Source organism: Saimiri boliviensis, chromosome 14 (assembly GCF_048565385.1).
Source record: "Saimiri boliviensis isolate mSaiBol1 chromosome 14, mSaiBol1.pri, whole genome shotgun sequence".
Classification (NCBI taxonomy): domain Eukaryota; kingdom Metazoa; phylum Chordata; class Mammalia; order Primates; family Cebidae; genus Saimiri; species Saimiri boliviensis.
Genome location: NC_133462.1, coordinates 7,846,680 through 7,863,362, shown reverse-complemented (window position 1 = coordinate 7,863,362; position 16,683 = coordinate 7,846,680). Strand labels below are relative to the sequence as shown.

Here is a 16,683-nt window from a genome sequence, read left to right as displayed (position 1 = left end):
AGGAATGGTGGCGCATGCCTGCAATCCCAGCTACTCAGGAGGCTGAGGCAGGAGAATCGCTTGAACCTGGGAGGTGGAGGTTGCCGTGAGCTGAGATCGTGCCACTGAACTGCAGCCTGGGCGACAGAGCGAGACGCCGTCTCAAAAAAGAAAAAAAGATTAGCGAGGCTTTGTGGGCTGCGCCCGTGGTCCCGGCTAGATGGGAAGCCGTGGCGGGAGGATCACTTGAGCCCAGGAATTTGAGGCTGCAGTGAGCTGTGACTGCAGCACTGCACTCCAGCCTGGGCAACAGAGTGACACCCTGCCTCAAAAAAATCAAGTTAGTCCCGGAGTCAAGTGCCCAATGGCAGGATAGGATTCGAACCCAGGACTGGCCACCCCTAAAGCCCACACCCAGCCCGTCTGTCCCCGGAAATCGTTGTCTCGCCCTTACCTGCCCCTGTACCAGCTCCACGGTTCTTGTCACCCCCAGGGCAGAAGACGAGGGTGGGGCCCGGGCCCAGCTGCTAAAATCCCTGCGTGAGGTGCAGGCGGCCCTGGCCGAGGCCCAGGAGGACGTGGAGGCCGAGCGCGTGGCCAGGGCCAAGGCAGAGAAGCAGCGCCGCGACCTGGGCGAGGAGCTGGAGGCGCTGCGGGGCGAGCTGGAGGACACGCTGGGCTCCACCAACGCGCAGCAGGAGCTCCGGTGAGGCCTGGGACGCGCGGGGCGGGGGCCGGGGGTCAGGCGCGACGTCTCTCTCTATACAGAGGCTTCGTCGTCGAACAGTCGCTCATGAACCACCAGCTCTAGGTCTGGCCTGGGTCGGGCTGGGGACAGAGATGGGTCAGACCCAAGTGTTGTTCTTGGGAACTGCCAGTCTCAGGGGAGGCGGATCGAAGCAAAGACAGTCTCGATCCAGAACAAGGGATGCTTTCGTGGAGTAACACAGGGCATTGTGGGTGGTAAGTGAAGACCCCTAAACCAAGTCTATGGAAAGTCCCAGAAGACTTTCCTGAGGAAGGGGCTTTTGGATAAGGGTTTTGAAGGGTGAATAGGAGTTTCCCCTTAAAACCACACTCCTTCCACAGCATCACCACCCAAATCTCTTGGGGAGCGTAGTGTGAGGCCCTCATTTCTTTAGGAAACATGAAAAGGAGGCCCAACCGGCTCTCCCAAAGCCCCTGCCTTCCTGTGTTCTAAAATTCTCTTCCCCCCTCCCTCCCCTCAATAAAGGTCCAAGAGGGAACAGGAGGTGACGGAGCTGAAGAAGGCCCTGGAGGAGGAGACTCGCATCCACGAGGCGGCGGTGCAGGAGCTGAGACAGCGCCACGGCCAGGCCCTGGGGGAGCTGGCGGAGCAGCTGGAGCAGGCCCGGAGGGTGGGTTGGGGTCAGGGGACGGGGCAGGGGGCCCCGTGGGGTTGGCGGAGGTACTGCTGGCTGGTTCTAGGCCGGCTCACCTCCCTGGGTTTCTTTCCGCACGCATTCACGTCCATCTTTCATTCAGCAAGCCTTAACGCAGGGTGGACTGTCTTCCAGGAGCTGTGCTGGGGACCCAGCCACGAACCCAGCACCCAGCACCCAGCACTGCCTTCCCTCGTGGGGCTTTCCTTCTAGTGGGAGAGCCGGAGAGCAAACAGTATAAACGCCTTCAGTCTGCGTCGGGGTGATAAGTGCTATGGGGCCGTAGGAACAGGAAATGGGTGAGATTTTCAGTAGAGAGGCCGTGGAGGTATTCTGTGAGAAGGTGACGTCAGGGTAAAAACCTGAGGGAGAAGCCGGGTGCGGTGGCTCATGCCTGTAATCCCAGCACTTTGGGAGGCTGAGGCAGGCGGATCACCTGAGGTCGGGAGTTTGAGACCAGCCTGACCAACATGGCAAAACCCCGTCTCTAGTAAAAATACAAAATTAGCTGGGCATGGTGGCACCTGCCTGTAATCCCAGCTACCCAGGAGGCCCAGGCAGGAGAATCACTTGAACCCAGGAGGTGGAGGTTGCGGTGAGCCGAGATCACGCCACCGCACTCCAGCCTGGGCAACAAGAGCGAAACTCCGTCTGAAAAAAAAAAAAAAATACAAAAACTAACCATGCGTGGTGGCACACTCCTATAGTCCCAGCTACTCAGGAGGCTGAGGCAGGAGAATCACTTGAATCCAAGAAGCAGAGATTGCAGTGAGCTGAGATTGTACCACTGCACTCCAGCCTGGGCAACAGAGCGAGACTCTGTCTCAAAAAACAAAACCAACCAACCAACCAACCTGGGCCAGGCACAGTGGCTCACGCATATAATCCCAGCACATTGGGAGGCCAAGGAGATGCCCAAAGGTCAAGAGTTCGAGACCAGCCTGGCCAACATGGCAAAACCCCGTTTCTACTAAAAAGAGAAAAAAATTAGCCAGGCATGGTACAGGTGCCTGTAATTCCGGCTTCTTGGAAGGCTGAGGCAGGAGAATCACTTGAACCCAGGAGGTGGAGGTTGCAGTGAGCCGACATTGCACCATTGCACCCCAGCCTGGGCAACAAGAGTGAGACAGTGTCTCAAAAAAAAAAAAAAAAAGAAGGAGTGAGGGTTGAGCGATCTGGGCATTGAGAGAAGTGTGTTCCAGGCAGAGGGAACAGCCCGCGCAAATGCCCTTAGAGGGGAGTGTGCCTGGCCTGGTCCAGGAAAGGCCTTGTAGACCTGTGGTCATCTCCTTCCCACACTAGGGCAAAGGCGCATGGGAGAAGACTCGGCTGGCCCTGGAGGCCGAGGTGTCCGAGCTGCGGGTGGAGCTGAGCAGCCTGCAGACTGCGCGTCAGGAGGGTGAGCAGCGGAGGCGCCGCCTGGAGTCACAGCTGCAGGAGGTGCAGGGCCGCGCTGGTGACGGGGAGAGGGCACGAGCGGAGACTGCCGAGAAGCTGCAGCGGGCCCAGGTGAGTGGGATGGCCAGGGCGGGGGTTTCTGCTATGTGACCTTGGTGACATGCCTGCCCTCTCTGTTCTGATTGGTCCATATCAAGCCTGTTATCTCGTTTCATGCGCGAGACGGCACGGTGGCTTGCGTCTGTAATTCTAGCACTTCGGGAGGCCAAGGTAGGAGGATTGCTTGACCTCAGGAGTTCGAGACCAGCCTGGGCAACATAGTGAGACCCCATCTTTAGAAAGAATGTCAAAATTAGCCAGGTATGTTGGTGTGCAGTCCCAGCTCCTCAGGGCACTGATGCAGGAGGATCCCATGAACCTGGGAGGAGGTCGAGCCTACAGCGAGCTATGATTGTGCCACTGCACTCCAGCCTGGGCAGCAAAGTGAGATCCTATCTCAAAATAATAATAATACTCAGCACTTTGGGAGGCTGAGGCGGTTGGATCTTTTGAGGTCGGGAGTTCGAGACCAGCCTGGCCAACATGAAGAAACCCTGTTTCGACTGAAAAAAAAAAAAAAAAAAAAAGAAAATACAAAATTAGCTGGTCATGGTGGCGCATGCCTGTACTCCCAACTAGTTGGGAGGCTGAGGCAGGAGAATCACTTGAACCCAAGAGGCAGAGGTTGCAGTGAGCTGAGATTGTGCCACTGCACTCCAGCCTGGACAACAAGAGCGAAATTCAGTCTCAAATAATAATACTGGTTCGCTCATTTACGGTATACAATTGGGTGCATTTTAGTATATGCACAAAGCTGTACAGCCATCACCATAATCTAATTCTGGACCATTTTCATTATCCCTAAACCCTTTAGCTATCACCCCTCGCTTCTTCCCACCCGACCCAGGGAACCACTGATCTCTACGGATTTCCCATTCTGGAGATCTTGTGTGAATGGAATCCTACTCTGTGTGGGTGCCCTTTGTGGCTGCCTTCTTTCGCTTAACATACGGTTTGCAGTTCATGTATGGTACAGCTTGTGGCATCATTCCTTTTTATTTTTTAATGTTTAAAACACTGCTGGGCGCGGTGGCTCACACCTGTAATCCCAGCACTTTGGGCGGCTGAGGTGGGTGGATCACCTGAGGTCAGGAGTTCAAGACCAGCCTGACCAACATGATGAAACCCCGTCTTTACTAAAAATACAAAATTACCTAGGTGTGATGGTGCGCATCTGTAATCCCAGCTACTCGGGAGGCTGAGGCAGGAGAATTGTTTGAACCCAGGAGGCAGAAGTTACAGGGAGCCAAGGTCGCTCCATTGCACTCCAGCCTAGACAACAAGAGTGAAACTTTGTCTCAAAAAAAAAAAAAAAAAAAAAAAACACAAAACAAAAAACCCACCATGCAATAGATCCACATACGTTTCTATTGCTGAATAATGTCTGTTGTATGGATATTCCAGGTTTGTTTATCCATTCACGTACTGTGATGAACATTAGGGCTGTCCCCACCTCTCGGTGGTTATAAGTCATGCCGCTGTAAACATTCCCGTACAAGTTTCTGCAGAGACCCAGCCTTCATTTCTCTTAGGTCTACACCTAGGAGTGGAATTGCTAAGTCACGTGGAGACCCTGTGTCTCAGCGTCTGAGGAGCTGCCGGACTGTTTCCCACGGCGGCCGTACCATTTTGCATTCCTGCCAGTGTGGTGGGGATTTGAGGCAGACGGGGTCGCTGGGTGGAAGCCGAGATTGGAGGGCTTCATTCCCCTCTCCTACCCCGCAGGCTGAACTGGAGAATGTGTCTGGGGCGCTGAACGAGGCTGAGTCCAAAGCCATCCGGCTTAGCAAGGAGCTGAGCAGCATGGACGCCCAGCTGCACGACGCCCAGGTGACCCGCCTGCCCTCCAGCTCCAGTGTCACCCTCCCCTCCCTGTCCTCCGGACCACACCTGACGTCGCCGCCCCCTCCATTTACAGGAGCTGCTGCAGGAGGAGACCAGGGCGAAATTGGCCTTGGGGTCCCGGGTGCGAGCCATGGAGGCCGAGGCAGCCGGGCTTCGGGAGCAGCTGGAGGAGGAGGCAGCCGCCAGGGAGCGGGCGGGCCGTGAGCTGCAGACCGCCCAGGCCCAGGTGAGCAGCCCCACGCAAGACCCTCCGGGCGGCACGGCCCCCACGCGGCTCCTCCTGGGTTCCCCAGCTCAGGGACGGCCACACTGCCCACCTTCTCGCAGGCCGGGCCATGGTGCCTTTCTCATCTCTGATCCCCTCACCCCCGACAGCCCGTGCCCAGCCCGGGCCCTCCCGCCCCGACTCTCAGCCTCATCCCTTGCCCCAGCTTCAGCTCAGCCCCGGCTCAGCTGCGGTCCTGCCCCACCTCGGTCCTCCATCATAGCTCCTCCCCTGCACAGCTCCAGAAGCTTCTTTCTACAACCAGAGCCGACCCTTCCCCTCGCCTGCTCACGGCTCTCCCATGCCTCCCCAGTACCCCTGGACGAAGTCCATGCCTCTCAGTTGGGTGTTTGAGGCCCTGCCGTCTCTGATCCATCCTCTATCTTTAGCTATATTCATCTCTGTCTCTACCTTCCTATTTCATTTGAAAAAAACCCTGTTATTTTCCCAGACTTAGCATTAGGCTCCCCGGCGGGAAGTTTCCTGACCCTTCTCTTTCTCCTCTGTCCCAACTCCAGTCACCTTGGGCTGGGACTGTCTCTGCCCAGGAGTCTCCCCACCAGACTAAGAGCCCCTTCAAACTCGAATCCCGTAAGAGTTAGATTCAAGTCTGTAGCACAGCCCAGTATAGAGCCTGATATATTGTAGGCTTTCAGAAATGCCTGTTGAATGAATGAGTGATGGGACATGCCTGCAGATATCCTTCAACTGGCAAACTCCTATGCGTACTTGAAGACCCACCTCAAATGCTCCTCCTTCAGGAAGTCTCTCTTGAATGTTCCAAACAGATTCTGAGCTCTTCCTGTGGACTTCCATAGCTCCCATACTTCTATCTGAACCTCTGTCACTCTGGCTGTGACACTGTATCACCAGCAGCAGACAAGGGGTTCTCCAGGAAAGATTCCAGGTCTCATTTATCTCTGCATCCTTGGAGGGAGTAATTTGAATCCCTTGGAAGAACTAGGGCTCATGGCACTCACAACCTCACACCGCTCAGAGGCAGCACTGCCCAGCAGAGTGACCCCTTTTCCTCTTCAGACCGCAGTCTCTTCACCCTGGAAATGGAGCGCCACCAGCTCACCCCTGGGTCACTCGCGGCCCTGACCACCAACCACCCTCTCTCTCCTCCCCTCAGCTCTCAGAGTGGCGGCGGCGCCAGGAGGAGGAGGCAGGAGCCCTGGAGGCGGGGGAGGAGGCCCGTCGCCGGGCAGCCCGCGAGGCCGAGGCCCTGACCCAGCGCCTGGCAGAAAAGACAGAGACGGTGGATCGGCTGGAGCGGGGCCGCCGCCGGCTGCAGCAGGAGCTGGACGACGCCACCGTGGACCTGGAGCAGCAGCGGCAACTCGTGAGCACCCTGGAGAAGAAGCAGCGCAAGTTTGACCAGGTGGGCACCTCGGTTCACCCAGCTGCGGAGCCAGCGAGTCCGTCTGTGCTTCCCGTGGTCGTGAGGAACCGGAATCTGTGCTGTGACGGCTCACCTAGGCAGTTGTAGTGGACTGGGATCAGGACCCTTCTTCAGTCTGGGCCTCTGTCGAATAGGACATCCATCTGTCCTGATTCATGCGTAATTCCTTGTAGCACCCACTTTTACTTTTTTTTCTTTCTTTCTTTCTTTTTTTTTTTTTTTAAGTTGAGGTTTCACCATGATGGCCAGGCTGGTCTTGAACTCCCGACCTCAGGTGATCCACCCACCTCAGCCTCCCAAAGTGCTAGGATTACAGGTGTGAGCCACAGCACTTGGTCCTTTTTTTTTTTTTTTTTTTTTTTTTTTGAGATGGAGTCCTGCTCTGTCACCCAGGCTGGAGTAAAATAACGTAATCTTGGCTCACTGCAACCTCTGCCTCCTGGGTTCAAGCGATTCTCCTGCCTTAGCCTCCCAAGTAGCTGGAATTACAGGTGTGCGCCACCACGCCCATCTAATTTTTGTATTTTTAGTAGAAACGGTGTTTCACCATGTTGGTCAGGCTGGTCTTGAACTCTTGACCTCGTAATCCGCCCGCCTCGGCCTCCCAAGGTACTGGAATTACAGGCGTGAGCCACCGTGCCTGGCTGATACTTTTACTTTAAAAGCTCCTCTAGTTTTTGGATGATGAAATATACAAATACCTTCAGTACCCCAGAGATTGCTTATGAGAATTAAATGGAGTAACTCATCTCACTTCCCCTGCTGATTCACTGGGTAACTCAGGCAAGTTGCTTTTTCCATCTCAGCTTCAGTTCACCCATCTAGAAGATGGAATAATACCAAGCATCTGACAGCCTGTGGATGAAATAAAAATCACAAAACCTTAGACAGTTAAGATCCAGCAATCCTGAGGGTTTGAATCCCACCTTGGCCTCTTTCTGGCTGTGTGGCCTAGGCAAATCGCTCATTCTCTCTATGCCTCATTTTACTAATTTAGAAAACACAGTGTGAGTCAGCCGGGCGCAGTGGCTCAAGCCTGTAATCCCAGCACTTTGGGAGGCCGAGGCGGGTGGATCACAAGGTCAAGAGATTGAGACCATCCTGGTCAACATGGTGAAACCCCGTCTCTACTAAAAAAAAAAAAAATACAAAAAACTAGCTGGGCATGGTGGCACGTGCCTGTAATCCCAGCTACTCAGGAGGCTGAGGCAGGAGAATTGCCTGAACCCAGGAGGCGGAGGTTGCGGTGAGCCAAGATCGCGCCATTGTACTCCGGCCTGGGTAACAAGAGCGAAACTCCGTCTCAAAAAAAAAAGAAAACACAGTGTGAGCCTGGGCACGGTGACTCGTGCCTGTAATCCCAGAACTTTGGGAGGCTGAGGCAGGAGGATCACTTGAGATCAGGAATTTGAGAGCAGCCTGGCCGACATGGTGAAACCCCTTTTATACTGAAAAATACAGAAATTACCTGGGTGTTGTGGTGCACGCCTGTAATCCCAGTGACTGGGGAGGCAGAGGCACTTGAGAGTCCACTTGAACCCAAAAGGCAGAGGTTGCAGTGAGCTGAGATCACACCACTGCATTCTAGCCTGGTGACAGAGAGAGACCCTATCTCAAAAAAAAAAAAAAAAAAAGAAAAAAAGAAAAGGAAAAATGCAGGTGGGGGTGTCATTTTGCCTTCAGTTTTGGAGGATATTTTCATGGATAAAGAATTCGAGTTCAACAGTTTCATTTCTTTAGTACTTTAAAGATGCCATCCCCTTGTCTCTGGCCTGCAGTGTTTCAGATGGAAAGTCAGCGTCATTTAAATTGTTGTTTCCCTGTAGGTGGTGCGGTATGTCTTTCTAGCCGACTTTCTAGCTGATTTCTCTCTCTTCACGTTTGGTTTTTAGCAGTGTGACTGTGATATGCCCAGCTGTGCTGTTCTGTATTTATCCTGCTTTAGATTTTTTGTGCTTCCTGTAGCTATGGGTTGATGTGTTTTGTTTTATCAAATGTGGAAAATTTCAGCCATTATTTCTTCAAATTGTTTTATCTCCCACTCTTTCTCTTTCCCCTTCTTCTTGGAGTCCAAATACATAAAATTTGATTATAATACTGTTCCCCAGGTCACTGAGGCTTTATTAATCTTTTGCATCTTCTAGAATTTTATATAAATTATTTTCACATAAATCTCTTTTGGGATGGGCTTATTTTACGCAAAATATTTTATTTTATTTTATTTTATTTATTTATTTATTTTTTTTCTTGAGACGGAGTTTCGCTCTTGTTGCCCAGGCTGGAGTGCAATGGCGCGATCTCGGCTCACCGCAACCTCCGCCTCCCGGGCTCAGGCAATTCTCCTGCCTCAGCCTCCTGAGTAGCTGGGATTACAGGCACGCACCACCATGCCCAGCTAATGTTTTGTATTTTTAGTAGAGACGGGGTTTCACCATGTTGACCAGGATGGTCTCGATCTCTTGACCTTGTGATCCACCCGCCTCGGCCTCCCAAAGTGCTGGGATTACAGGCGTGAGCCACCGCGCCCGGCCCAGTTGTGAATTTCTACCCCAAAACAAAAAGCCTTCTGATCTGGAACTGTATTGAATCTATACATCTGTTTGGGAAGAACTGACATCATAACAATTTTGAGTTTTCTCACCGAGGAACGTGATATATACGTCCACTGAAGTACCTCAGAAACGTTTTTTAGCTATCCGTGTACATCTTTCATATCTCTTGCCAGCAGTATTTCTAAGCATTTCATGTGTATTTCTGTATTTCTAAGCTATTTTCAGTGATGTTGCTTTCATTTCCATTTTTGATTGCTAGTATGTAGAAACCCAATAGATTTTTGTATGTTGATCTTATATCCTACAATCTTGGCTAAGCTTAATAGTACTAATAGAGTTTTTATGTATTTCGTTGGATTTTCTGCATAGATCATTTTTTTCTATGAACAAAGGCAGTTTTACTTCTTTCTTTACTCTTTCTTTACCTTCTGGGACTCCAAATGCATTTGTATATGACCGCTTGGTACTTTTTTCAGGTTGTTAAATTTCCATTAATTTTTGTCACAATCTTCTTTCTTTCTTTGCTCTGTTTGGATAATTTCTGTTGACTTGTTTTCAAGTTTACTGATTCTTCTGGTATGTCCAGTCTGCGACTAATTTTCTCCAATGACTTTTCTATTTCAGATATTTTATTGCTCAGTTCTGGCATTTCTATATGGTTCTGTTTTACAGTTTCAAATCCCTCCCGAAATAACTCTGCTCCTTCATCCATTATATCCATCTCGTTCTGCAACTTACCACGAAGTCCTTGTTTGTGCATTCTAATATGTGGGTCATCTGTGAGTCTGTTTGTATGGACTGATTTTTCTTTTAACCATGAGTCCTGTTCTCTTTTCTTCTTTGCATGTCTTATAAATTTGTTTACCAATTACTGTGTCTTAAAAAACAGTAAAGATTGAAGTTCATTAAAAAAAAATGTGTATATATATATATATACATATATATATATATATGTGTATATATATATATGTATATATAGGTTTTTTATATATATATATATATATATATATAGGTTTTTCTGCTGCCACTCTTAAGAGGAAGAAATACCCTTTCTTCTGTTAAGAATGTAGAGTTAGGGGCCGGGCGCGGTGGCTCAAGCCTGTAATCCCAGCACTTTGGGAGGCCGAGGCGGGTGGATCACGAGGTCAAGAGATCAAGACCATCCTGGTCAACATGGTGAAACCCCGTCTCTACTAATGGTGCAAAAAATTAGCTGAGCATGGTGGCGCGTGCCTGTAATCCCAGCTACTCAGGAGGCTGAGGCAGGAGAATTGCCTGAACCCGGGAGGCGGAGGTTGCGGTGAGCCGAGATCGCGCCATTGCACTCCAGCCTGGGTAACAAGAGCGAAACTCTGTCTCAAAAAAAAAAAAAAAAAAAAAAAAAAAAGAATGTAGAGTTAGGGACTGATCAGTTTGATCCATTCAGGAGTTGAGCTGGTTTGGGACGTGGTTGCAACTTTAATCCCTCTACCTCCCTCTTGTGTCTCTGCCTTTGTCTGTCTTTCTCTCTCTCTTTCTCTGTTCCTGGCTGCTCCCTCTTCCCCGTTCCCTTGTACACACTCCTTTCAGCTAATCTATTTCCCCCCATCCCATCTCCCTCAAACTGGAAGCTTCTGGCAGAGGAGAAGGCAGCTGTACTTCGAGCAGTGGAGGAACGTGAGCGGGCCGAGGCAGAGGGTCGGGAGCGTGAAGCTCGGGCTCTGTCACTGACACGGGCACTGGAGGAGGAGCAGGAGGCACGTGAGGAGCTGGAGCGGCAGAACCGGGCCCTGCGGGCTGAGCTGGAGGCACTGCTGAGCAGCAAGGATGACGTCAGCAAGAGCGTGAGCAGGGGCCCCACTCCCTGAGACACACTGGGTGAGGGGAGACACATACATGCACGTATGTTTTCACACATAGAACAGGAAAACAACCAGTCATCAGAGTTATATGTTCATGCACAAAGAGTACAAGAGGGCCGGGCACAGTGGCTCACACCTGTAATCCCAGCACTTTTGGAGGCCATGGTGGGTAGATCACTTGAGGGCAGGAGTTCAAGACCAGCCTGGCCAACATGGTGAAACCCCATCTCTACTAATACAAAACTTATCCAGGTGTGGTGGCATGTGGCTGCAATCCCAGCTACTTGGGAGGCTGAGACGGGAGAATTGCTTGAATCCAGGAGGCAAAGGTTGCAGTAAACCAAGATTATTCCTCTGTACTCCAGCTTGGATGACAGAGAGAGATTCTGTCTCAAATTAAAAAAGAGAATGAGAGGAGGACTGCTCACGAAATGTTTGCATTCGTATACACACACGCATGCACACACACGCACGCACACACGCATGCACACACGCACGCACACACACGCTGTGAGAAGAATCTCCCACCAAGTACATGTGCTCATGCACATGCATAGAAAGTAAGGAGAGCCATTTATCAGAGGTAGGTCTTCATGTAGACACTCAGAATGTGAGGAGAATCCTCCATTCAGCATGTGTGCCCACACACAGAGCACGAGCTACTCACAAAGCACACATGTTCACATTTGTATATACGGGATGTGAGAAGAATCTTCTATTATTTGTTTTTGTTTGTTTTCTGTTTTGTTTTTGAGATAGGGTCTTTTTCTGTTGCCCAGGCTGGAGGGCAGTGGTGCAATCATGGCACATTGCAACCTCCGTCTCCTGGGCTCAAGCGATCCTCCTGCCTCAGCCTCCTGAGTAGCAGCGACGACAGGTGCATGCCACCACGCCTGGCTGTTTTTTAAACTTTTCGCGGAGATGGTGTCTTTCTGTGTTGCCCAGGCTGGTGTTGAACTCCTAGGCTCAGGCAGTCCTCCCACCGCAGCTTCCCAAAGCGTCAGGATTATAGCCATGAGCCATTATACCTCGCCGAGAATTTTCCATTAAATATGCATATTCATGTGTGTATGTACACATAGTGCATGAGAAAACTACTCACTACACATATGTGAATGCCCAGAGAGAGAACATGAAGAGAATGTACTACAAAATACAGCCTGAGAACCACTCCCCAGACATGAATATGTGCACGCCTACATACATAGTACACACACGCACACACACACACACAGTGTGAGGACTCCCACTTTGCCTGCCAGCAACCCCACTGAGAACACACAGACTCTTCCCACCAAGCCTGTGTCATCCCTCAACTCATATATCCCTCCAGGGCCTGTAGGGTGGCACCTCAAGGCTGCTCCCAGGCTCCTCTCACCCAGCAAGTGTCCCAGCCTTCTGAATGGTCAGAATGCCCCCCACACCCTCCACTCCATCCTTCCTTCATTCATCCTCCAAGTACATTTATGGATCACGCCCAGGGACACAGGCCACCCTCTCTGATGATGGGAGGCACCAGCAGAATTTGATGAGTTCCTGCATAGATGCCCTCTCGACTTCCTTATTTCTTTATTTTCCCAGCCATGTGCTTCTAGGAGTGCAATGGATGAGGGCTTTATCTTCTCCACACACTTAGATGTGGATGCTTTTAGCCAGTCCTGGAGAGAACCCCCTCCCCCGACGCAGACCTGGCCTGCGGCCCTAGAGACACCGGAGCTAAAACCTGGCTCATACTTGAGCCATTAAAGTCTGTCCCTTGGGAAAAATGTCAAGTTACGTGTAGTGACTCCAAAGGCCCTTGTGGGAAACAGGATGTTGATGGGAGAAAGTTTGATCCCTTTAAGTAAACAAAGTAAATTGGCCAGGTGCCAAATATAACGGGAGGCTAGAGGGCCCATTCCAAGTATGGAGAGTAGATATTGTCAGTGGTCAGAATTGTAATGACCCTAATGCGGGCAGTGGTGATCCACAGACATAGGCCCTGCTCTGTGGAACTCACAGTCCAGTGAGGGAGGCAGGTGTTGCACAACAAGCCAACTAAGCAAATGTCAGATGACCACTGTGACTAGCGCTGGGTAGGAGAGGGGGCACAGTGCCAGGAGCATGGGTAGCAGAGAGGCTCTGATGGGTCCAGAGAGCTTTCCCTGAGGAGGTGATGGTTAAGTAAGGAGAGGAGCGAAGGGAGGGTCTCTGAAAATTCCTAAGCCCAGCTCTATTTTCACAGCATTTGGGCTTTTAATTCACACCTCCCTGAAAGATCTGGGACCCTCCCAAACAGAAAAACCAATAGAAGTATAGAAGTAGACAGGGGGTTGGTAGCACTCCGTGGGGTGGGGTCTGGAGTGCTACCAGCACTGATGACCCTGGAGCTGCCTGCCTTCACACAGAATTCCCGAAGATGAAGTCCCAGTGAGTGAGCTCGCAATGCAAAATCACAAAACTCAGAGGGAATAATCCACCATGAGTAAGAGTCAGCTGACCTAACAGATGCTTGTATTAGACTCTCAAGAGCTTCAGATAATAGAATTATGAAACTTTGCTTATGCATGAAACACATTTGGGGATGATGCTGAATGAGACACCCAAGGGGGAGGCACTCAGCAGATTTCGAATGGATGAACGAACAAACCAGGATGGGCACACCGACTTGCTGCCCCCCCGTCTGCCCTCAGAGCTTCCCTACTCTACCTAGGCTCCTAACCTCCCCCGCCTGAGTGACCCAGGTGCCCAGCACCCACTCTCCCTCCCCACCAGGTGCATGAGCTGGAACGCGCTTGCCGGGTGGCAGAACAGGCAGCCAACGATCTGCGAGCACAGGTGACGGAACTGGAGGACGAGCTGACGGCCGCCGAGGATGCCAAGCTGCGTCTGGAGGTGACTGTGCAGGCTCTCAAGACTCAGCACGAGCGTGACCTGCAGGGCCGTGATGAGGCTGGCGAAGAGAGGCGGAGGCAGCTGGCCAAGCAGGTATTGTCACGCAGAAGGCCTCGGGGTGCCGGTCCAGCTGGGGTACGCCATGGTGTGTTCAGGCAGCAAGGGGTCTCCCTGGCCCACCCACCCCTCTGTCTCCTCCACCCTCCCTCCACTCGGCATCCCCCCACCCTCCATTCAGTGTCCCCCCACCCTCCCTCCGCTCGGCGTCTCCCCCACCCTCCCTCCGCTCGGTGTCCCCCCCACCCTCCCTCCGCTCGGCGTCTCCCCCCATCCACCTGCCACTCAATATTTCTACCAGTCTCTCCTGGCAGCCAACCATCTTCCTCCCACAAAACCATCTTCCTATCCAACCCGGTTAGCCTGCCATGACCCATTAACCCACACGCATATCCCACTGGCCTGTTGTTTTACCCAGTCATACATCTTGCATCCACCAAACCATTCATCCATCCCTCTGCCACCCCACCTATTCAACCACGCCAATCACCCACACACGGCTGCTCCCCCAACCAGCACTGATACTCAACCAGCGCTCTGTCCAACCACTGCTCCATCCACCCAGTTACCCCCTTCCGACCCACCTCCTCTCCCCAACCCAACCCCTCCCCTATTTACCCAACCCCGCCCCTCAGCACCCCCTGCGGACCCCTGCCTCCTGGACTGTTCATCCACCCTCCCTCCATCCACATCCCTCTCCACTCCAGTCAGTTGCTCCTCGCTTCCTTGTCTGTTTCATCACCCTCCCTCCCTGCACCGTTCATTGACTACTCGTTCAATCCAGGAAATTCCCATATCTTCCCTCTACTAGGGGGTGAGGGGCAGGGGCAGCTCTGGGTGTCAGAAAGACCCCTCTGGAGCCATGTGGACAACAGACTTGGGGTGAGGGTGCTAGAAGCTGGGGAGGCAGGGAAGAGGGTGAACAGGTGACCTAAGGCCAGAGGTCTCTGCGGGTTTCTGCCTCTACTAGCCCCTTTGACTTAGACATGGCTGAGCGTCCAAAACGTGGCCCTGGGGGCACTGGGGAACCATGGGAGGGGTATGAGCAGGGTCAGCTCCGGAGATGTGTTGGAATGCGCTGGCAGGGAGAGAGGAGAAGCTGGAAAGGAGGCCTAGGTGGATGGGGGCAGGAGGACTGAGCTGGGGCAGGGGGATAGAGAGGGGACCACGTCGGGAGAGTCGGGGTGAGAGGAACGGGGCTTGCGGCCTGGGCAGGGGCTCCGGGGTAGACATCCACGTCCCTCGCACACAGAGGGAGCCCGGGTTTCCTGTCCCTGACCCGGTCCCTCCTGACTTCCTCTCCAGCTGAGGGACGCGGAGGTGGAGCGGGATGAGGAGCGGAAGCAGCGGGCTCTGGCCGTGGCTGCCCGGAAGAAGCTGGAGGGAGAGCTGGAGGAGCTGAAGGCTCAGCTGGTGTCCGCCGGGCAGGGCAAGGAGGAGGCGGTGAAGCAGCTTCGAAAGATGCAGGTAGGGGCAGGGCGTGAGCCGCGCCGGGGAGGGGAGGCCTTGGTGTCTTCAAGCCGCGGCCATCACTGCAGGGGCTGAGGCCAGCTCGGACCCTCCCTCAACCCACAGGCAGCATCCACGCGGGTCAGCGCCTGTATGAACATCCATGCCCCAGAGGCTAGTTTCCTTCTTCTTTTATATTTCCTGTATTTAAAATGCTGCATTTTAAAGTCAAATTTCCTTTTTTTGTTTCGTCTAGTTGGTTTTTTTTTTTTTTTTTTTTTGAGACCGAGTCTCACTCTGTCAATCAAGCTGGAGTGCAGTGACAAGATCTCAGCTAGCTGCAACCTCCACCTCTCAGGCTGAAGCAATTCTCCTGCCTCAGCCTCCCTAGTAGCTGGTATTACAGGTGCACATCACCACACCCAGCTAATTTTTGTTTTTTATTTTTATGTTTTTGAGACAGAGTCTCACTATGTCGCCAGGCTGGAGTGTAATGGCATGAGCTCGGCTCACCGCAACCTCCGACTCCCTGGTTCAAGCAATTCTCCTGCCTCAGCCTCCGGAGTAGCTGGGATTACTGGCATATGCCACCATGCCCAGCTGATTTTTGCATTTTTAGTAGAGATGGGGTTTCACCATGTTGCCCAGGATGGTCTCAATGTCCTGACCTCGTGATCTGTCCATCTCGTCCTCCCTAAGTGCTGGGATTACAGGTGTGAGCCACCGTGCCCCACCAATTTTTGTATTTTTAGTAGAGATGGTGTTTCACCATGCTGGCCAGGCTAGTCTCAAAGCCCTGGCCTCAAGTGATCCAGCTGCTTCTGTGGTGTTGTTTTTGAAGTGAAAATACCGTATGTTGTTTTGGCCAGGCGCGGTGGCTCACGCCTGTAATCCCAGCACTTTAAGAGGCCGAGGCAGGCAGATGACCTGAGGTCAGGAGATCAAGACCAACCTGGCCAATATGGTGAAACCCTGTCTCTCCTAAAAATACAAAAATTAGCCAGGCTTGGTGGCGGGCATGTGTAATCCCAGCTACTCGGGAGGCTGAGGCAGGAGAATCACTTGAACCCAGGAGGCAGAGGTTGCAGTGAGCTGAGATCCCACCAGTGCACTCCAGGCTGGGTGACAGAGTGAGACTCTGTCTCAAAAATAAATAAATAAATAAATAAACAGGAGGCAAACTGAGGTTCAGAGAGGAGCAGTGGCTGGCTCACTGTCACACAGCAAGGATATGGCCAAGTTGTAATTCAAACCCAGGTCTATCTAACTTGAAGCCAGCTCCACCAGGCTTCCAGCTGCCTTCTAGGCTCAGCCAGGTCAACCTCCTCCCTTGAGGACCAGAGAGGGGAAGCTGGCCCAAGGTCACACAGCAAGCGGCTTTATACACAGAAGCCCAGGTCTGCAGGGTTGGGAGAACTCCCTGCTTGCTCATGGGAGCTGAGGAGCCCCCACTGCTTTTTGGCAAGGGGTTGGAAGGGTTCCCTGTGCTGTGTGGCCAGGCTGAGCCCATCTACCT

The 16,683-nt window shown here is 52.3% G+C and overlaps 1 protein-coding gene across 7 annotated transcripts in view; it reads left to right on the top strand.

Moving 5' to 3' along the window:
• MYH14 (myosin heavy chain 14) overlaps positions 1-16,683 on the top strand; it is a 108,096-nt gene that overhangs the window by 72,682 nt on the left and 18,731 nt on the right. For all 7 annotated transcript variants that reach the window (XM_039466433.2, XM_039466428.2, XM_039466427.2 and 4 more), the window contains 9 exons: positions 473-685; positions 1,214-1,358; positions 2,685-2,891; positions 4,605-4,709; positions 4,798-4,950; positions 6,125-6,373; positions 10,557-10,769; positions 13,542-13,754; positions 15,024-15,185. In XM_039466433.2, the coding sequence (XP_039322367.2) occupies positions 473-685; positions 1,214-1,358; positions 2,685-2,891; positions 4,605-4,709; positions 4,798-4,950; positions 6,125-6,373; positions 10,557-10,769; positions 13,542-13,754; positions 15,024-15,185 (1,660 nt within the window). The remainder of the gene's footprint in view (positions 1-472; positions 686-1,213; positions 1,359-2,684; positions 2,892-4,604; positions 4,710-4,797; positions 4,951-6,124; positions 6,374-10,556; positions 10,770-13,541; positions 13,755-15,023; positions 15,186-16,683) is intronic.